We start from the raw sequence: 21,491 nt of genomic DNA, 5'->3' as shown, positions 1-21,491 counted from the left end.
TTGGATATATACCCAGTAATGGGATTGCTGGGTCAAATGGGATTTCTATTTTTAGGTCCTTGAGGAATCGCCACACTGTCTTCCACAATGGTTGAATTAATTTACATTCCCACCAACAGTGTAAAAGTGTTCCTATTTCTCCACATCCTCTCCAGCATCTGTTGTTTCCCGATTTTTTAATGATCGCCATTCTAACTGGTGTGAGATGGTATCTCAATGTGGTTTTGATTTGCATTTCTCTGATGACCAGTGATGATGAGCATTTTTTCATATGTTTGTTGGCCTCCTGTATGTCTTCTTTTGTAAAGTATCTGTTCATATCCTTCGCCCATTTTTGAATGGGCTTGTTTGTTTTTTTCTTGTAGATCTGCTTTAGTTCTCTGTAAATTCTGGATATCAGCCCCTTGTCAGATGGGTAGGCTGCAAAAATTTTTTCCCATTCTGTTGGTTGCCGATTCACTCTACTGACTGTTTCTTTTGCCGTGCGGAAGCTGTGGAGTTTGATTAGGTCCCATTTGTCTATTTTGGCTTTTGTTGCCATTGCTTTTGGCGTTTTGGTCATGAAGTTCTTGCCTACACCTATGTCCTGAATGGTTTTGCCTAGATTTTCTTCTAAGGTTTTTATGGTATTAGGTCTGATGTTTAAGTCTTTAATCCATCTGGAGTTAATTTTGGTGTAAGGTGTCAGGAAGGGGTCCTGTTTCTGCTTTCTGCACATGGCTAGCCAGTTTTCCCAACACCATTTATTAAACAGGGAGTCCTTTCCCCATTGCTTGTTTTTGTCAGGTTTGTCGAAGATCAGATGGTTGTGGGTATGTTGTATTTCCTGTGAGGCCTCTGTTCTGTTCCATTGGTCTATATCTCTGTTTTGGTACCAGTACCATGCTGTTTTGGTTACTGTAGCCTTGTAGTATAGTTTGAAGTCCGGTAGTATGATGCCTCTTGCTTTGTTCTTTTTGCTTAGAATTGACTTGGCTATGCGGGCTCTCTTTTGGTTCCATATGAAGTTTAAGGTGTTTTTTTTTTTTTTTTTGAGACGGAGTTTCAGTCTTGTTACCCAGGCTGGAGTGCAATGGCGCGATCTCGGCTCACCGCAACCTCCGCCTCCTGGGTTCAGGCAATTCTCCTGCCTCAGCCTCCTGAGTAGCTGGGATCACAGGCATGCGCCACCATGCCCAGCTAATGTTTTGTATTTTTAGTAGAGACGGGGTTTCACCATGTTGACCAGGATGGTCTCGATCTCTCGACCTCGTGATCCACCCGCCTCGGCCTCCCAAAGTGCTGGGATTACAAGCTTGAGCCACCGCGCCCGGCCTGAGTTTAAGGTGTTTTTTTCCAGTTCTGTGAAGAAGGTCGTTGGTAGCTTGATGGGAATAGCATTGAATCTGTAAATTACTTTGGGCAGTATGGCCATTTTCACGATGTTGATTCTTCCTAACCATGAACATGGAATGTTTCTCCATCTGTTTGTATCCTCTCTTATTTCGTTGAGCAATGGCTTGTAGTTCTCCTTGAAGAGGTCCTTTACGTTCCTTGTTAGTTGTGTTCCTAGATATTTTATTCTCTTTGTAGCAATTGTGAATGGCAGTTCGTTCTTAATTTGGCTCTCTTTAAGTCTATTACTGGTGTATAGGAATGCTTGTGATTTTTGCACGTTGATTTTGTATCCTGAGACTTTGCTGAAGTTGTTTATCAGTTTCAGGAGATTTTGGGCTGAGATGATGGGGTCTTCCAGATATACAATCATGTCATCTGCAAATAGAGACAATTTGATTTTCCTCCTTTCCAATTTGGATACCCTTTATTTCTTTTTCTTGCCTGATTGCTCTGGCTAGAACTTCCAGTACTATATTGAATAGGAGTGGTGAGAGAGGGCATCCTTGTCTTGTGCCAGATTTCAAAGGGAATGCTTCCAGTTTTTGCCCATTCAGTATGATATTGGCTGTTGGTTTGTCGTAAATAGCTTTTATTGTTTTGAGATACGTTCCGTCGATACCTAGTTTATTGAGGGTTTTTAGCAGAAAGGGTTGTTGAATTTTGTCAAAAGCCTTCTCTGCATCAATTGAGATAATCATGTGGTTTTTGTCTTTGGTTCTGTTTATGTGGTGAATTACGTTTATGGACTTGCGTATGTCCATAAATGACTTGCATCCCCGGGATGAATCCTACTTGATCATGGTGGATGAGCTTTTTGATAGGCTGTTGCAATCGGTTTGCCAGTATTTTATTGAAGATTTTTGCATCTATGTTCATCATGGATATTGGCCTGAAATTTTCTTTTCTTGTTGAGTCTCTGCCGGGTTTTGGTATCAGGATGATGTTTGTCTTGTAAAATGATTTGGGAAGGATTCCCTCTTTTTGGATTGTCTGGAATAGTTTCAGAAGGAATGGTATCAGCTCCTCTTTGTATGTCTGGTAGAATTCAGCTGTGAACCCATCTGGACCTGGGCTTTTTTTGGGGGGTGGTAGGCTCTTTATTGCTGCCTCGACTTCAGACCATGTTATCGGTCTATTCAGGGTTTCGGCTTCTTCCAGGTTTAGGCTTGGGAGGATGCAGGTGTCCAGGAATTTATCCATTTCTTCCAGGTTTACTAGTTTATGTGCATAGAGTTGTTTGTAATAATCTCTGATGATGGTTTGGAGTTCTGTGGAATCTGTGGTGATATCCCCTTTATCGTTTTTTATTGCATCAATTTGGTTATTCTCTCTTTTCTTTTTTATTAATCTGGCTAGTGGTCTGTCTATTTTGTTGATCTTTTCAAAAAACCAGCTCCTGGATTTATTGATTTTTTTGAAGAGTTTTTTGTGTCTCTATTTCCTTCAGTTCTGCTCTGATCTTAGTTATTTCCTGTCTTCTGCTAGGTTTTGAGTTTTTTTTGATCTTGCTCCTCTAGCTCTTTCAATTTTGATGATAGGGTGTCAATTTTCGATCTCTCCTTTCTTCTCATGTGGGCACTCATTGCTATATATTTTCCTCTAGAGACTGCTTTAAATGTGTCCCAGAGATTCTTGTATGTTGTGTCTTCATTCTCATTGGTTTCGAAGAACATCTTTATTTCTGCCTTCATTTCATTGTTTATCCAGTCAACATTCAAGAGTCCGTTGTTCAGTTTCCATGAAGCTGCGGGGTTCTGAGTTAGTTTCTGCATTCTGAGTTCTAACTCGATTGCACTGTGATCTGAGAGACTGTTTGTTATGATTTCTGTTCTTTTGCATTTGCTGAGGAGTGATTTATTGCCAATTATGTGGTCAATTTTAGAGTAGGTGTGATGTGGTGCTGAGAAGAATGTATATTCTGTGGATTTGGGGTGGAGAGTTCTGTAAATGTCTATTAGGTTTGCTTGTTCCAGGTCTGAGTTCAGGTCCTGGATATCCTTGTTGATTTTCTGTCTGGTTGATCTGTCTAATAGTGACAATGGGGTGTTAAAGTCTCCCACTATTATTGTGTGGGAGTCTAAGTCTCTTTGTAAGTCATTAAGAACTTGCCTTATGTATCTGGGTGCTCCTGTATTGGGTGCGTATATATTTAGGATCGTTAGCTCTTCTTGTTGCAGTGATCCTTTTACCATTATGTAATGTCCTTCTTTGTCTCTTTTGATCTTTGTTGCTTTAAAGTCTATTTTATCAGAGATGAGAATTGCAACTCCTGCCTTTTTTTGCTCTCCATTTGCTTGGTAGATCTTCCTCCATCCCTTTATTTTGAGCCTTTGTGTATCCTTGCGTGTAAGATGTGTTTCCTGGATACAGCACACTGATGGGTTTTGGCTTTTTATCCAATTTGCCAGTCTGTGTCTTTTGATTGGGGCATTTAGTCCATTGACATTTAGGGATAGTATTGTTATGTGTGAATTTGATACTGTCATTTTGATGCTACCTGGCTGTTTTGTTGGTTAGTTGATGCAGATTCTTGAATGTGTTGATGCTCTTTTACCATTTGGTGTGTTTTTGGAGTGGCTGGTACTGGTTGTTCCTTTATATGTGTAGAGCCTCTTTCAGGAGTTCTTGTAGGGCAGGTTTGGTGGTGATGAAATCTCTGAGGGCTTGCTTGTTCACAAAGGATTTTATTTTTCCTTCACTTATGAAGCTTAGTTTGGCTGGATAGGAGATTCTGGGTTGAAAGTTCTTTTCTTTAAGGATGTTGAATATTGGCCCCCAATCTCTTCTGGCTTGTAGGGTTTCTGCTGAGAGATCTGCTGTGAGTCTAATGGGCTTCCCTTTGTGGGTAACCCGACCTTTCTCTCTGGCTGCCCTTAGCATTTTCTCTTTCATTTCAACCCTGGTGAATCTGACGATTATGTGCCTTGGGGTTGCTCTTCTTGAGGAATATCTTTGTGGTATTCTCTGTATTTCCTGGATTTGAATATTGGTCTGCCTTGCTAGGTTGGGGAAGTTTTCCTGGATAATATCCTGAAGAGTATTTTCCAGCTTGGATTCATTCTCTTCATCACATTCAGGTACACCTATCAGACGTAGATTAGGTCTTTTCACATAGTCACACATTTCTTGAAGATTTTGTTCTTTCCTTTTTGCGCTTTTTTCTCTGTTCTTGCCTTCTCTTTTTATTTCATTGAGTTGATCTTCGACCTCTGATACCCTTTCTTCTGCTTGGTCAATTCGGCTGTTGAAGCTTGTGCATGCTTCACGAAGTTCTCGCGTTGCGTTTTTCAGCTCCATCAATTCACTTATACTCCTCTCTATGCTGTCCATTCTCGTCAGCAGTTCGTCCAATCTTTTTTCAAGTTTCCTCTTTTCTTTGCGTTCGGTTAGAACATGTTCTTTTAGCTCACTGCAGTTTCTTACTACCCACCTTCTGAAGTCTGATTCTGTCATTTCATCACCCTCCCTCTCCGTCCGGTCTGGTTCCCTTGCTGGTGAGGAGTTGTGATCCCTTTTAGGAGGAGAGGTGTTCTGGTTTTGGGAGTTTTCATCCTTTTTGTGCTGGTTTCTTCCCATTTTTGTGGGTTTATCCACCTGTTGTCTGTCTCTGTCCCAGGGAGTTGGAGCTTTATGAGTTTCCCTTGCACTACTGCCTTTTTTGATTTTTCTTTCAGGTCTGACCCGCCCAGCTAGCAGCACCCCTAGCCACTGCCTGCCCGCAGGGGCTTTGCTGAGCTGCTGTGGGCTCCGCCCAGCTGCCCTGAGCTCTTCCCTGTAGTCTTTTTTATATGGGCGTAGTTAGAACTGTCTGGGCAGTGGTGGCCCCGCCTCTGTTATGGCGGACTCTGTCTGTTGTGGCAGGTTGCCTCGGCAACGGCGGGTTGCCTTGGCAACGGCAGCCTGCCTCCATAGCGGTGGAGAGTCTCAGTAATGGCGGAAGCCCCTCCCCCACGGAGCCGGACCGTCCCGGTTCAGCTGTGCTTGGTTTGAAGGCCTCCACCCAGAGGGTTTCCAATTATTGTTTTTGTTTTCGTTGTTGTTGGGGGTGGAGGGGTGGGACCGACCCAGCCTGATCACCTGGCTCCCTGACTCAGAGTCTTTTCTTTTAAGTTGAACGACCCCGCCTTCCGGTCCCTTGCTGAAAAGGGGCCGGGATCGCCCGTGCTGTGAGGAGTCGGCTGGAACTGCGGCGCCGGCTCCTGGCGGATTTTTTGCCTAGGAATCTCCTGGCCTGACTCGCCATTTCAGATGAGTGGGGAACTCTGCCGTCTCAGGGCTCTGCTCGCCAGCTAAGAGGGCTCCCAGACCAGTGGCTTTTGTACGGAGAACCGCAGCAACAGGGCGTGGTCACAGCAGGGGCGCGGGCGGAATCAGCCCCACGGGGGCCAAAACAGCCGCACCGGCTGGGACTGCGATGCTGGCGACCCCTCTGCCTGGGTATCTCCTGGTCTGTGGGCTGTAAGAGTTCGTCTGGAAATGCGGCGTCCACTCACCCTCTGCACTTTCACTGGGAGCTGAAGTCCTGCGCTGTTCTTAGGTGGCCATCTTCCCAGCATTCGTAACTGGAAAGTTTTGATAGTCTCTTGGGGCCTGGAGTTGTAAGGTAAAGTTGCATTCATGGGGGAGTAGGTGGCCAAGAGAGGGGCTGGAGGACCGATCGCGTTGGAAGCGTAAAGGGGACTGACATCTTTTTCCTAACACTGCTGTTTGCAGAAGGCCTTTACGCAGTAAAGGTTGTGTAAACCACAGGGTTACAGAACCGTGTATGGGTTTATTACCTGTATATGGAGTGAGGCTGGAAATGCAGGCGTGCAGACGCTGTACTGCGTGTCCTGTTAGGGTATGTTCCGTTATGTCAGTGATGGAGAACTCAGCTAACGACTGCATGTTTAAGAGTTGAAAGGGGCTTTTTCCTTCATAACGAGGGTGATAAGTTAGGCAAGTAAGAACCCATGTTTTTGCAGGGATGGGAGTGGCAGGATAAGTTGTAGCTGACAGATGCAAAGCCAGCAAGCTTTTGTTAGGGTTGGGCTGGACTGGTTTAGCAAAGGATGGGTAAGTTAAGGGTTTTGTTGAGGTAATGGAAATAATAGGTGCAATTATATGGAGCAGCCAAGGGAGCAGGAGGAATAGGCAGACATGGAATGGAGAGGAAAGTAAACAGTTTTACTTCATTGGGGGAGAAGTCACATGGGGTACCTTGGAAAAGAGGGTTATTCACTTTAGGAGAGACTTAACGGTGGCAGCCAGGGGTTGAACCAGGAAATGTTTTGGCACACAGAATGGAGGAAGAGGGTGAAGCGGCAAGACAGACAGGAGCGGGGCGTTTAAGTTTCTTCAGAAATTCAGGTGAGTTTCAGAGAAGTTGGGGAGGGTATAAGGGTTTGGTGCTGCAGAATGGATGGGGAGCACTAGCTGCTTAATAAGGTGAAGGTTTTGGACTAGCCTGTAGGATTTATCTGGTTTTTGGGTGGGTAGGATGGGGGTCTTATAGGGAGTTAGTGAGAACTCAAAGGCCATGTTGTAGTAAGTGAGTTATAACAGGTTTTAGGCCTTTTAAGGCTTGTGCTGAGATGGGGTACTGGTGCTGGGCAGGATAAGGGTGGTCAGGTTTTAAGGGGATGGCGATCGATGAGTGAGCAAGGGATGGAAAGGTAGTGTTCCACGCTGTAAGGTGAAGGGAAGGTAGTGTTCCACCCCGTAGGGTGAAGGGAGGGGGACATAAGGGAGCTATTGAGGGAGGTGGGGTTTGGGGAGGAGGGCGGTAGTGAGGTGTGGCTGTAGTCCACAAATAGCTCAGGCAGACAATTGTTTTAGGATATCTTGGCCTAACAGGGGAACTGGACAAGTGGGGATAATCAGGAAAGAATGTGGAAATGATTGCTGGCGTAATTGACACTAGACTTTGGGAGTTTTGGAAGCCTTGCCGTCAACTCCCACAACAGTTATGGAGGCCAAGGAGACGACCCTGAAAAGAAGGCAGCATGGAGTGGGTGGCCCCTGTATTGATTAAGAAGGGGATGGACTCTACCTCCACTGTAAGAGTTAACCCAAGCTCGGCGTCCATGATTGTCCAGGGGGCCTCGAAGATGTTCAGGCAGCGTCAGTCTTTAGCTGCCAAGCCGAGGAGCAGTGATGTGAGTCAGTCCAACTTCCAGTGGGGACCCCACAGACAGGGCAGGGCTTAGGAGGAATCCCTGACTTTGGGCATTCCTTGGCCCAGTGGCCAGGTTTCCGACACTTGAAGCATGGTCCGGGAGGGGCAGTGGATGCTGCATTCCCGGTGCTTTGAAGTCTTTGTGAGCTGGTGGTGTGGCTGAGGTTTGTTCTTGTGACAGAGGCAAGCATCTGTGGGCAGCTGCTTCTTCCCTATTATTGAACACCTTGAAGACCGGGTTGATTAATTCCTGTTGTGGCGTTTGAGGGCCAGATTTAAATTTCTGTAGCTTTTTTGTAATGTCAGGGGCTGACTGAGTCATAAACGTCTTTTAGGAGTGGCGTAGAAGTAAGGATGATATTTAAGCCACTCCAGGTGAGATTATAGGACTGGGTTAAGTATTGGAGAATCTGATGAAAATGAGCCTAACCATTGGCCAAGTTGGGAAAGATTGGATAAGGAGAAAGAAATGTGCACCCTAATTTTGCCTTTGGCTCCAGTTATCTTTGGAAGGGGGAATTGTTGGGCAGAGGCAGAGGAGTTTGCCCTGGGACTCAACTGTAAGCTGGACCAGATATGAGGTGGGGAGGTGACGGAAGGCATAAGGAGGTGGGTTGTGGGCAGAGGAAGAGGAGGGAGGCTTTGGGGGGCAGGGGATTAGGGCCTGCATTAGGGCCTGGTTTGGACAGGTGAGGAGGAGAAAGATTGGAAGAGTTAATAGACAAGGAAGATTCTGAGTTACTGGCGGAGGTAAGAGTGGTGGACAGAGGCCGGGCACGGTGGCTCAAGCCTGTAATCCCAGCACTTTGGGAGGCCGAGGCGGGTGGATCACGAGGTCAAGAGATCGAGACCATCCCTGTCAACATGGTGAAACCCCGTCTCTACTAAAAATACAAAAAAATCAGCTGGGCATGGTGGCGCGTGCCTGTGATCCCAGCTACTCAGGAGGCTGAGGCAGGAGAATTGCCTGAACCCAGGAGGCGGAGGTTGCGGTGAGCCGAGATCGCGCCATTGGACTCCAGCCTGGGTAATGAGCGAAACTCCATCTCAAAAAAAAAGAGTGGTGGACAGAGGAGAGAAAAGGAAAATTTGGGATTGGCTGCATTGAAAGCAGAAATTAGAGAGGGATTGGTGTGTAAAAAAATGCTTGGACATCAGGCACCTTAGACCATTTGCCTATTCATTTGTGAAAATTGTCTAGGTCTCACAGAATAGAAAAATTGTAAGTATTGTTTTCTGACCATTTGGAACCGTCGTCTAACATGTACTGGGATCAGGCTGTATTGCAGAAAAAAAGACGTTTAGGTTTCAGTTTGGGCTACAGTTGAAGAGGTTTTAGGTTTTTAGGATGCAGGCTAGAGTCGAAGACTGAGGAAGAGGGCAGAACACTGCTCATAGCGAAGGAGATAAGTTTTAAGGAAAGAACTAGAGAAAAGACAAGGAGATGGAGTGAGCAGCTACCAGGATTTTCAGTAGGCATTCCTGACCGAGTCCTGGACTGTAACATGGGTGAGTGATCAAAGCAGGCATCCCTGCGAGTGACCAGACACCAAGGAAGGCCCGTCTGACCTAGTGGATTTCATGACTAACATTGCGGATGCAGAGTCTCCTTTGCCTCTACTTAGAAGCAGAAGGAGTTAGGCCGGGCGTGGTGGCTCACGCCTGTAATCCAAGCACTTTGGAGGCCAAGGCGGGCGGATCACCTGAGGTCAGGAGTTCAAGACCAACCTGACCAACATGGTGAAACCCCCATCTTTAAAAAAATAAATAAATAATTTTTTTTTGTTTTTGTTTCTGTTTTTTTGAGACGGAGTTCCGCTCTTGTGACCCAGGCTGGATTGCAATGACGCGATCTCAGCTCACCGCAACCTCCGCCTCCTGGGTTCAGGCAATTCTCCTGCCTCAGCCTCCTGAGTAGCTGGGATTACAGGCACGTGCCACCACGCCCAGCTAATTTTTTGTATTTTTAGTAGACACGGAGTTTCACCATGTTGACCAGGATGGTTTCGATCTCTTGACCTCGTGATCCACCCGCCTCGGCCTCCCAAAGTTCTGGGATTACAGGCTTGAGCCACAGCGCCCGGCCTAAATAAATAATTTTTTAAAAATAAAATTAAAATTAAAAAAAAAAAAAGAAGCAGAAGGAGTTAAAGGAAAAGAGCCGGGGGGCTGGGAGGGTTTGGGAGAGACTTGTCCCTGAGACGGCTCTTCTTTACTTAGAAGGAGAAAGATTTAAAGGAAGAGAGAGGGAGAGACTGCTTCCCTGATCTGAAGGTGGTGAGAAGGTTGTCGGGCTGGTCTGAGGTGCTGAGGTCACAGGTGGGTTTCTTCACAGAGTAAGAGCAGGGCCAGGAGTTGGTCTCCCACAGGAGTATCCCTGTCCCAGGTTTCAACACCAGATGGTAGGCGTGCTATGAATGACAAGACCACCAAAACAGGCTTTGTGTGAGCAACAAGGCTGTTTATTCACTCGGGTACAAGTGCGCTGAGTCTGAAAAGAGAGTCAGCGGAGGGCGGTGGGATAAGAGTTGCTTTCAGAGGTTGGGGTAGGCAGTGGGAAGTTACAATTCAGCGCGCTTTTTCAAGCTGCCAGCCGCGGGGAGGGGCACCGGGTTCGATGGGGGGAGAGGGTAGTGTCACAAGGTCTAGTGTCACAAGGTTGGGTTATCATTTAAGGCACGAATGGTTGAGGCAAGAACAATGGGAAAATGGAAGATCAGTTAATCGGGTACTGCAGGAACCAGCCCTGCATCTTCTTCTGTGGTTTTCCCTTTCCTTCAGACTTTCTGGCTCCAGGAGGCCTTCTGGAGTTGTACGTGTGGGTCACAGGGGTCACCACGCTGTAGTCCATGGTGCAGCCAATTCAAAGAATCTTGCAGGGAGGATTCTATATGGTGTCAGTAAGCGGAGAGGGCTGTAGAGTATAAGTAGCAAGGCCTGCACTGGAGACCGAGGTGTGGAATGCAGTAGATTTGCTACCCGAAAGTCTCACCACGCTGTCACGGGCACTGCCTGTGGAGCAGTCCCATCCCCAGCCAGTGCGGGTAAGCAGAAAGGATGAACATCTCTAATGAAGGATCATGCAGCTCCCTTTCAGAGGAATATGTATCAAGTAGGCTGGTTCAGTGCAAAGGCTAGCGTACACCTTGCAAGTACACAGAAGTAGGGAACTAGAAAATCTGTATATATTATAAGTTAAACTTACACCAGCACTTAATGATTGCTCAAAGTATTAATTTGCCTAAAGTATTTTATTGCAATGGCAAATCTTCCCAAATTTTCTGAAAAGTATTTAAAGCAAGCAAAACAAACCTAATTTTTCAAAAACGTATCAGTTTATTTGCATGGATAGTAGTAGCTGTTTCAGAGGCACTTGACATGTACAGACAAGCCTGATAGAAACAACAGCCCTGGCCGGGCGCGGTGGCTCAAGCCTGTAATCCCAACACTTTGGGAGGCCGAGGCGGGTGGATCACGAGGTCGAGAGATCGAGACCATCCTGGTCAACATGGTGAAACCCCGTCTCTACTAAAAATACAAAAAATTAGCTGGGCATGGTGGCGCTTGCCTGTAATCCCAGCTACTCAGGAGGCTGAGGCAGGAGAATTGCTTGAACCCAGGAGGCGGAGGTTGCGGTGAGCCGAGATCGCGCCATTGCACTCCAGCCTGGGTAACAAGAGCGTAACTCTGTCTCAAAAAATTAAAAAGGAAAAAAAAAAGAAAAAAGAAACAACAGCCCTATGAGGTGGGTGCCATTATTCTTCCCACTTGTAACATGAGGACACCGAAACACCACTCTGTTTACGTCCACACAGCTAGTAGGAGCCGGCACTGAGGTCTGAGTATCTGAAGTTAGAGAGGTAACCCGAAATCATCCCTGCCAAAGGGCAGGGTTGGCAGGGGTTAGGGAAACAGTTCAGTCCATGAGATCCCACTGTGGGAACCTGCCACTCCCAGCTTCCCTCTTCTTGTGAGGTTGCCATGGTGGCAGAAGCTTGTGATTCCTACCTAGGTGAGTCCAGATTGTCTCAGACCCTCACTTACCCCAACACACCCCATTATCTCAGCAACTCAGTATAGAGAATTAAGAGTGTTCTGAGACTCTTCAGTGTCCCTTCTACCTACCGTTTGGGGAGGTCCTGCAGTCACCCAAAGCTCTGTGTTGTAAATTCTGTTTTGGAATTATGTGGAAGGGTTTCCATTTCTGGCAAGCAGTGGGATGGAGTATGGAGCATCATCTCAGGCACAGGAACCAGCATGTGCAAATACTTCACTTGAGGCTAAACTAGGAGTGTTTGGGGAACCTCAGGTCTCCATTATGTCTGGTGTGATCAGACAGCAGGAACAGGATTCAGCCCAGGAACCGTAGGCAGCCTGAGGATCTGGGTTTCTCTGCTGAGAGAGGTAGGAGCCACTGCAGGTTTGGAGCTAGGAGGGAATGATCTGACTTCGGTCTTAACTAGCTTTGTCTTCACTGTCGAGTGAAGAAAAGACTGTGGGAGTGAGGATGAGGGAAGGAATACCACTGAGGAGCTTCATGTAACAGTTTAGGTTGGACCAGAGTGGTGGCTGTAGAAGTGGAGATGTGGATGGATTCTGAATCATTCTCCTTAAAGAAGGACCAACCAGGCTGGGTGTGGTGGCTCACGCCTGTAATCCTAGCACTTTGGGAGGCCGAGGTGGGTGGATCACCTGAGGTCAGGAGTTTGAGACCAGCCTGGCCAACATAATGAAACCTCATATCTATTTAAAAAAAAAAAAAAAAAAGGAGAGATCAACCAGATTTTGGAGGATGAGATAGGAAAGGGAAGGGGTGAAGGATGACCCTGCTTTTTTTTTAATTCTGAGAAGATACAAGGATGCCATCAACTGAGGGGACAAAGTTGGTGATAGGAGTACCTTTCAGAGGTTATATCACGACTGTAGTTTGGCTATGTGGAATCTGCCATGTTCCAAAGACACTTGAGTAGAGGTGTCAAGTAGACAGCTGGGCACAGAGATCTGAAGTTCAGAGAAGGGATTCAGGTTGGAGCTATCCACAGGGTGGCAGCTGGCATGTGGATCAGGATGGAGTTTTGCTTCCAGTTTAGAGGGAGAATCTTTAGATCATGGTGGCAGTGCCATCAGAGAGCACAATGTAAGGGCAGGCACAGCAGGGTGGGGGTAGGGGCCATCTTAGAGGCTAGAAGAGGGAGGGAAGTGTCCTTGGGAGGAAGGGGAATAATGAGGTCAGGCAGGTGGCAAAGTGTTTCTGGGAGAGAGTGGATGTGAGGTGAAGTACTGTAGTAATAGAAGTGAAGTGGCAGTGAGGCCAGAGCCAGTGTTTATTCAGCTCTTTATGTGTCTTCAGGCTTCCGTGGTGGCCCCTGTGGAATTTCAAGCTAGTGAATTAGCCCACGGACAGATTGGGTCTGTAGGCAGAATCACTGTGCTTGGGGTAGGTGCCCAGCGGGTGTGCGATTTGAATGAGTTAAATGTTGAGATGAAGCCTGTGGCTGAACTCAGTAGTACAGCAGCAAAGGAGAACAATGCTGAGTTTATCTGAGATCTGCATGTGGTTTTCCACTGCTGAATTGACCCATGAAATAGAGCCAGGAGGGGAGAGTTTAATAGCTGGATTCAGTGAAACCATGGCAGTGGGGCCATTGACCAGGAACAGATATGGTCCGGCATGCCTCATCGAAGCATTTTCTGGATGCTGTATGTAGATTTGAATGTTGGGAAGCCAGGGTGGTACCTACGTAGTGGGTGTCCATAGATGTAAAGGAGGTATGGCTAGAAGGGTGATGTGCACCTGTAGATGGAGTGTGAATTCATGGGCCCAAAGCTTTGCTACTGAGGGTTTCTGAGACAATGCTGAGCTCAGGTTCTGTATGAGGCATCATCGGTTGATCCTAGGGGAGCTGGCTGATAGGAGAAGCCAGGCCATGGTGTTTAATCTGTCCACTTGCCTGTTAGGGGCTGGACAAAATGAATAATGGAATACGAGGAGAGAAGAGGCATCAGTCAAACTAGGGCCGGTTATCTCATTACAGTTAGATGCGACAAGGAATCCTGGAGAGAGAGGCTGACCTTAGGCTGAGTTGTCCACCACTTCACACGGGACTATGTGATCTCTGAAGACTTATTTGTGTGCTTCTCTTAGGAGGAATGGGAGCTGCTCGATGAGGCTCAGAGACTCTTCTGTGATGAAATAATGGTTTCCGTGCTTTGCATTTATACTCTCCCTAGGTAGGGCCTCAGTGTCCCATTTTTGTGGGCTGGGCTCTGCTCTTCCTTTCTGCCCTAGGGATTGCTCTTGACTTTCCATGGCTAGAGCATGGGCACTGCTGTCTTTCCTGATTCCCTCACATAGGTCCCCTGGTGTCAAGGCTCAGCAAGATGCATTGTCTCCTCTGTTCCCTGTGTTCCTCAGCTCCTGCTGCCCTGAAGCCTTGCCAGGAATGGTTTAGGGGTCAGGGGTCCTAAGGTAAACCACTGAATCCTGCTTGGCCTCTCCCTGGCCAAGTGACTGTCCACACTCATGACACCTCCAGACTCCACCCCCTTCCTCTGATTGCATTTTCCTTGAGTCGGCCTGTGTCATCAGTTTCAGTCATCATGGTCACCACTTATGGGCCCACTAGACTGTTCCTGCTGCAGGACAGTTTTCTGGGGTTCATTTTGTAGTTTGTTTTCTTGTGATTTTGCATGGGTGGGCTACTCTGAGCTAGTGCTTTCTCACTCAGCCTGTTTCATCTTTCGCCTGTCTATGCTTTGTATCTTCCAGATCCTCTGTGGTTGCTGAACTGTAGCAAGAGAGAGAACTCCAGGTGCCTAACTGAAGAGGGCATGACTCTAGTCACAGCAGGAGGGGCTTGGGCAGGCCCTGGTAAGTGGGAGCTGAGGCTGAGAGAGGGCATGACCTCAGGGCTGGGTTCCTATAGTTCCAGAAACCTATGTTGTGCCCATCACTGGTGCCAAGGCCAGAGGTCCTAACTTATTTCTACCTTTTTTTCCCCGTTGTGTACACTCTTGTCATTTCTAATCTGACTTCTCACCCAGGGCTGTTCTCTCCCACTCTGTACCAGAGGGGCTCTAGTAGAGCAACAGGACTCTCTTCAGTGCTGTCCAGTATTGGACTACACTTAAACACTAATGTGTCGTAAGATGCGTACATATCCTGAAACAGTCCCTGAACACATCACTCACTTGTAATCACATGTTCATGGGCCTGGACACACATTTCTGCATAGCAGTCTCCTGTCACCCACAGTCAGCCAAGGTCCAGCCAAAAGTCATTGCAGAGGATTAAGTTGGAGACCTTGCACTTCTCCCTGCACTACACCCCATCCTTGTGTCTTTGTTTCTTGGGAGGCCATCTCCATTCCGGGTGACCTTAGATTCCAGTACTATATAGCAGCCCTTTCTTCACCCCGATCCTAGCTCTGTCCCACCAGGAAACTTAGGTGCTCAGTCCTGGGTACACCAGACACTCATTTGTGATGGAGTTGCCCCACTCACCATAGTCACCATGTACATCAATAGTACTTTTCTGCCTTCAGGTTGTTGGCATGGAGTGAAGGATGAAGAGGCATCTTCTGAACAGAGCCATACTAATATGTCACATATTAGTACTTCTAAGGCAGGTTCACCCACTCAGACGGCTCACTTTTGTGACATATGTTACCCTATCTTGAAAGATATTTTGCACCTGGATGAACACCAGGGTACACACCATGGACTTCACACATGTGAGGCTTGTGGGAGACAATTTGGGTTCAGTGCAAACCTTCTCCAGAACCAGAAGCATTACAGTATAGAGAAACCCTTAAGAAGGGATGAAGGTGAGGCCTCGTTTGTGAAGAACTGCAAAGTTAGCAAAGAACCTCACCCATCAGAAAAGCCCTTTGCCTGTAAGGAGGAGCAGAAAAACTTCCAGGCTACTTTGGGTGCTTGCCAACAAAAGGCCATCTACCACAGCAAGAGGAAGACACATAGGAGCACTGAGAATAAGGATGCATTTCATGGTGAACAAATGCATTACAAGTGCAGTGAATGTGGGAAGGCTTTCCGCCACAAAGACACACTGGTCCAACACCAGAGAATCCATAGTGGAGAGAAGCCTTATGAATGCAATGAATGTGGAAAAGCCTTCTGCCAGAAAGCTACACTTGTCCAGCACCAGACAATCCATACTGGAGAAAGACCTTATGAGTGCAGTGAATGTGGAAAAACCTTCAGCCACAAAGCTACACTTGTCCAGCACCAGACAATCCATACTGGAGAAAGGCCTTATGAGTGCAGCGAATGTGGAAAAACCTTCAGCCTCAAAGCTACACTTGTCCAGCACCAGAGAATCCATACTGGAGAAAGGCCTTATGAGTGCAGTGAATGTGGAAAAACCTTCAGCCGCAAAAGTACACTTGTCCAGCACCAGAGAATCCATACTGGAGAAAGGCCTTATGAGTGCAGTGAATGTGGAAAAACCTTCAGCCACAAAGCTACACTTGTCCAGCACCAGACAATCCATACTAGAGAAAGGCCTTATGAGTGCTGCGAATGTGGAAAAGCCTTCAGTCATAAACACAGCCTTACTGTGCACAAGAGAATCCACACTGGAGAAAGGCCTTATAAGTGCAATGAATGTGGGAAATATTTTAACAATCACTCCAATCTAATTGCACACCAGAGAGTTCACAGTGGAGCAAGGCCTTATAAGTGCAGTGATTGTGGGAAAGCCTTTAGACACCAGTCTACACTTATTCACCATGAGAGTATTCACACTGAGTCAAAGCCTTTTGAGTGCATTGAATGTGGGAAATTCTTTAGGCGAAGGTTCGATTTTATTGCACACCAGAGGGTTCACACTGGTGAAAGGCCTTTTGTATGCACTAAATGTGGGAAAGACTTTATGAGAAACTCCCACCTTGTTCGGCACCAAAGACTTCACACTGGAGAAAGGCAGTGAATGTGGGAAGGCCTACCACCTAAGCCTTCACCTCAGTCGGCACCAGAAAGTTCACACTGCAGGCAGGCTCTAGGACTGCTTTGAATACAACAGAACTCATCAGTCAGATGTTGAACTTCATATATCTGAACATTGACTCAAGGGAGATAGCTTATGGTGCCAGGTATGTAGGAAACTTCTAGGGATATGTTGCACTTTCTGACCTGGTCAGGTTTTTTGCTGGAGTTACGTCACTGTCAGTGCCTGTGGCCAAAACCATCTTAACTCTACCAGCTCACATACCCCAGCATCAGGGAAGACAGGGTTTTATATTTTCCGGTCCCTGGAGAAAATCATGAAATGCCTGAGTTCATTGGGGGTCCTCATTCCCTTCTGTGTGACAGGTATAGATATGGACATGACCCATCTTTAGCCAGGAAGGTCCGAGCTGTATCTGTTGGTGCCTTATACAAAAGGTTTGCTTTCTTCATGGATAGTCTTGGTCTCACATACTTGTAATGAATATTTCCAGCCTCCAAGTCACCTGGCCTGGGAAAGTACTTGCCTCATGTTGCTCTGCTTGTGATAATAAAGGCCTTACAGTTTAAGCCACCTTTAATCTTGGACGTTCTTTTCACTGGATTGGATTGAGAACAGGCCCTGCCAAACTGAAGACCGCCTTTGTGGGGGCCTCCAACTTTGTGCCTCAAATGGGACAGTGGGTTGACGGAGAACAGTTCTTAGTCCAGTTTTCGACTGGACTAAGTTAACTTGCAAAGCTGACAAAGCTTGTTAAGTTACAATTCAGATCTTTGTAGGCCTGATTTGTCCGGATTTTAGAGTTATTTGAGAGCCCATCTGTCACGTTGAGGAGGGTGCTGCTGCTGTGACAGCCTGTAGTGTTTTGAAACTGCATGGATTGGGCATCTTGTTTCTAGCATATGTCCCATGTTCCCCAACACTGTTGAGGTAAACCTATTCCTCAGGACCTGCTGAGTGGCCATGTTTTCTGAAAACCGGAATCTGGTACACAGGCCACTTGGTAAGATCTAAAGCATCCAGTATGGAAACAAAATTGATAAATATTAGGTGTGAATGATTGGGCTTGAGAAGATCGAGGCAAACTAGAGGACAAGTGTCCATTATAAAGACACCACAGACAGCCCAGGCACTATGGCTGAATGGGATCAGTGTATCCAGAAATCTCAGGATCTCCAGTACTGTGTTACTGTTACGGACAAGGTCCCTGGAGCAGCAATGAATGTAGTTTTCCTAGATTCCTGTACCTCCCTGGGCTCTATACCTAATGTCTTTGCTACTTTAGTGTCTTTGCTGTACATTCACTAACCCTGGGAGTAAAGAGGTGCGATGGGCCCAAGAAGTACCTTTTGTGACCAGCTAGAGTTTCTGGTGACTCTGAGTAATACCTGGAGGGGCAACTAAAGAAAACATTTAGAAAGCACTATCAGAATGTGGAGGTGAACAGGGATGCTGTAGTATTCATGCTTATTCATAGTTGTAACAAATGTTCAGTAAATACCTGCTGTATTTCAGGCACTGTCTTTACTGCAGGAGACATTTGCAAAACAAGAGACAGACCCCAGTAGCTTACATTGTACTGAAGAAAGAGGAGGAAATATGAAAAAAAAAAATTCTGAATTATATGGAGTCTTAGATTGTGGCAGGCATAATGGAGAAAAGAGAAGGTGAAGGCATTGAGACGTGCTGGAGTGATATGTAATATTACACAGCCAAGAAAGGCCAATTTGTGGATGGATCTTTATTGGAAAAGGACATGGAGAGCTCAATGCCACTGAAATAAAAGTTCAGCGTTTCTGAGAATTTCCCTAGAAATCTGAAGCACAGTGTGCCATGCAGGGCCCCAGGAGGAACAGGTTTTAGTGTGAAGGAAGAGGCAAGAGCTAGGGGAAAGCCTAGACCAGATCCTTTATTGTGTTTTCCATGGGAAAGGCAAGGCAGATCAGAGCCGACATCTGAGTACTGGCTAGTCTGAATAATTGTGGTTGGCTTTGATTTACAGGAGTAGTCTCTACTTGCCTCCCACCTCGTCCTGGTGTTACAGTAGGTGGTTGGAGATCACGCCATTACACTCCAGCCTGGACAACAGAAGGAAATCTCTGTCTCAAAGAATAAGTGGTGACCAGGTGCAGTGGCTCACGCTTGTAATCCCAGCACTTTGGGAGGCTCAGGCGGGCAGATGACAAGGTCAAGAGATCGAGACCATCCTGGACAACATGGTGAAACCTCGTCTCTGCTGAAAACAGAAAAATTAGCTGGGTGTGGTGGCGGGCACCTGTAGTCCCATGTACTCAGGAGGCTGAGGCAGGAGCATCTCTTGAACCTGGGAGGCGGAGGTTGCAGTGAACCAAGATCACGCTTGCACTCCAGCCTGGGCAACAGAGTGAGACTTTTGTCTCAAAAAATAAAAGTCAATAAGTGGCACCCAAATTAAATGATTTCTTTAAAATTGAACAATGGTGAATGAAAATGAAACCCTTAAAGTTTTCTTTAAGTGATAATGACTGCCACATATTCTAAAAGTTACTTTTATTTTTAAAAATGACAGTGTCTAAGGTATATTTCAAGAAACCAGCACTGGATACTATCTAAAGTGGTAAAAGCAGATTTCAATTAGGACTTATTGGAATAGGGAGAGAGCGACCTCGAAACGAGGCTCAATTCCGAATACAGCGCAGACAGGGAATTTCTAGCCAGTAAACAGACTGTGTAGTCAGCTCATGGTTAATTACTAAGAGGAAACGACAGAGCTAAAGGGAGATTCTTTTTCTTTTTAAACAGTCTCTCTCTGTCACTGCTCACTGCAACCTCCCCTACCCAGGCTCAAGCAATTGTCTTGCCTCAGCCTCCCAAGTAGCTGGGATTACAGGCGCCCACCCACACACCCAGCTCATTTTTGTATTTTTGGTAGACGTGGTGTTTCACCATGTCGTGACCTCAAATGATCCATCCACCGCAGCTTCCCAAAGTGCTGAGATTACAGGGGTAAGCCACTTCGCCTGCTCAGGAAATTCTTTTTTGTTGTTTTTGTTTTTTTTGAGACAGAGAGTCTCACTTTGTTGCCCGGGCTGGAGTGCAATGGCGGTCATGGCTCACTGCAACCTCCGCCTCCCGCATTCGGGTTCAAACAGTTCTCCAGCCTCAGCCTCCCAAGTAGCTGGGATTCCAGGCACCGGTCACTAAACCCGGCTAAATTTTGTATTTTTAGTAGAGATGGGTTTTGACTATGCTGGCCAGGCTCATCTTGAACTCTTGACCTTATAATCCACCCGCCTCAACCTCCCAAAGTGCTGGGAGTACAGGCGTGAGCCACCTCTCCTGGCTGGGAAATTCTTATAAAAGGATCTAATAGGATTCCTGCTGAAGGTGTGCGAGCTTGGTCAGGTATCACCTGCAGGATAGTCAGGGCTCAATAATTTGATTAGATATTGAAGTCAACCGAATATCAAAGGTGCAGGATTCTTGCTAAGGCAACTTATCGGAATTCTTACTGAAATTGGGCAATGCATAGATGAATATCAAAGTTCAAAAGTCAAGGGCTGATTGGGAGGAAGATTCAGAGGAGGCTGACTGAAGTTTGGTCATGAAGAGCCTGCCAGTCCCTCCCTTGTTCAAGGAAAGAAGAATTTGAACAACTCAAGTCAATTTCTCAAGCAATCACCTTTTTCTTCACTAAGAATCAGCTGAACTATCTGCTGGACTTGGCAATAGAGAATATTTGCTGAATGGTGCAAGCAGTCAGATATTTATTGAGGGGAATTCCTATGAAAATACAAAGATTTAATACATAGAAACCCATTTTCTTGAGTCGAGGGACAGTTAGTTGAGGTTTTCTAGATGTTGGGCTTAAAACATCTTTTGTAGGCCAAGTGCGATGGCTCATTCCTGTAATCCCAGCACTTTGGGAGGCCAAGGTGAGTGGATCACCTGAGGTCAGGAGTTTGAGACCAGCCTGGACAACATGGCGAAACCTCTTCTCTACTAAAAATAACAAAAATTATCCAGGCATGGTGGCAGGTGCCTGTAATTCCAACCACTTTGGAGGTGGAGGCAGGACAATCACTTGAACCCAAGGGACAGAGGTGGCAGTAAGCCAAGATCTTACCACTTATTCTAACCTGGGTGACAGAGTGAGACTCTAGCTCAAAAAAGCAAAAAGGAAAACAAAAAACCCAGCATCTTTTGCAGGTTAAATGTTTTATGTTATGGCATCAGGTGTTCTGGTAAACCTTCATAGTCACCCTATGGCCATGACCCACGCAGTAGGTATGAAGGTTTATCATACATGGACTGTTGAAATAATTTCTTTTAAGTTTCTTTCTTTTTTTTTTTGAGATGGAGTTTCGCTCTTGTTACCCAGGCTGGAGTGCAATGGCACGATCTCGGCTCACCGCAACCTCCGCCTCCTGGGTTCAGGCAATTCTCCTGCCTCAGCCTCCTGAGTAGCTGGGATTACAGGCACGTGCCAGCATGCCCAGCTAATTTTTTGTATTTTAGTAGAGACAGGGTTTCACCATATTGATCAGCACCGTCTCGATCTCTTGACCTCGTGATCCACCCGCCTCGGCCTCCCAAAGTGCTGGGATTACAGGTTTGAGCCTCCGTGCCTGGCAATTTCTTTTAAGTTTCTATCAAGTTGTTCAGCTTTCACTTCTAGGGCTTCAGGAAAAGGGCAGTTTTAATGATCAGTGATGCCAGTTCTTAAGGGTGGGACAAAACTGGAAGTGTTAGTTTGGAGAGTCATAGCCAGATACTGGAGAAATAAGAATCGAGAACCCACTGGGACCCAGTATAGTTTTCTATTTAAACTTTAAACATACAATTTTTTTTTTTTTTTTTTTTTTTTTTTTTGGAGACATAGTGTCACTCTTGTTACCCAGGCTGGAGTGCAATGGCGCGATCTCGGCTCACCGCAACCTCCGCCTCCTGGGTTCAGGCAATTCTCCTGCCTCAGCCTCCTGAGTAGCTGGGATTACAGGCACGCGCCAC

At 46.4% G+C, this 21,491-nt stretch overlaps 2 protein-coding genes across 2 annotated transcripts in view; both read left to right on the top strand.

The window, feature by feature from the left end:
- LOC101048742 (uncharacterized) overlaps positions 1-21,491 on the top strand; it is a 264,023-nt gene that overhangs the window by 192,803 nt on the left and 49,729 nt on the right. Inside the window, 1 exon segment of the mRNA XM_074385820.1 lies at positions 14,304-14,405. Coding sequence (XP_074241921.1) covers positions 14,304-14,405 — 102 coding nt within the window.
- On the top strand, positions 14,436-19,484 carry LOC141581213 (uncharacterized). Its single transcript, XM_074385831.1, is given in 2 exon segments — positions 14,436-16,477; positions 16,479-19,484. Coding segments are annotated over 2 exon segments (1,509 nt in total). The 5' UTR covers positions 14,436-15,047; the 3' UTR covers positions 16,558-19,484.

This window comes from Saimiri boliviensis, chromosome 14 (assembly GCF_048565385.1).
Source record: "Saimiri boliviensis isolate mSaiBol1 chromosome 14, mSaiBol1.pri, whole genome shotgun sequence".
Taxonomy (NCBI): Eukaryota; Metazoa; Chordata; class Mammalia; order Primates; family Cebidae; genus Saimiri; species Saimiri boliviensis.
Note: the sequence above shows the minus strand (reverse complement) of the source record. Positions and strands in the feature narration are given on the sequence as shown.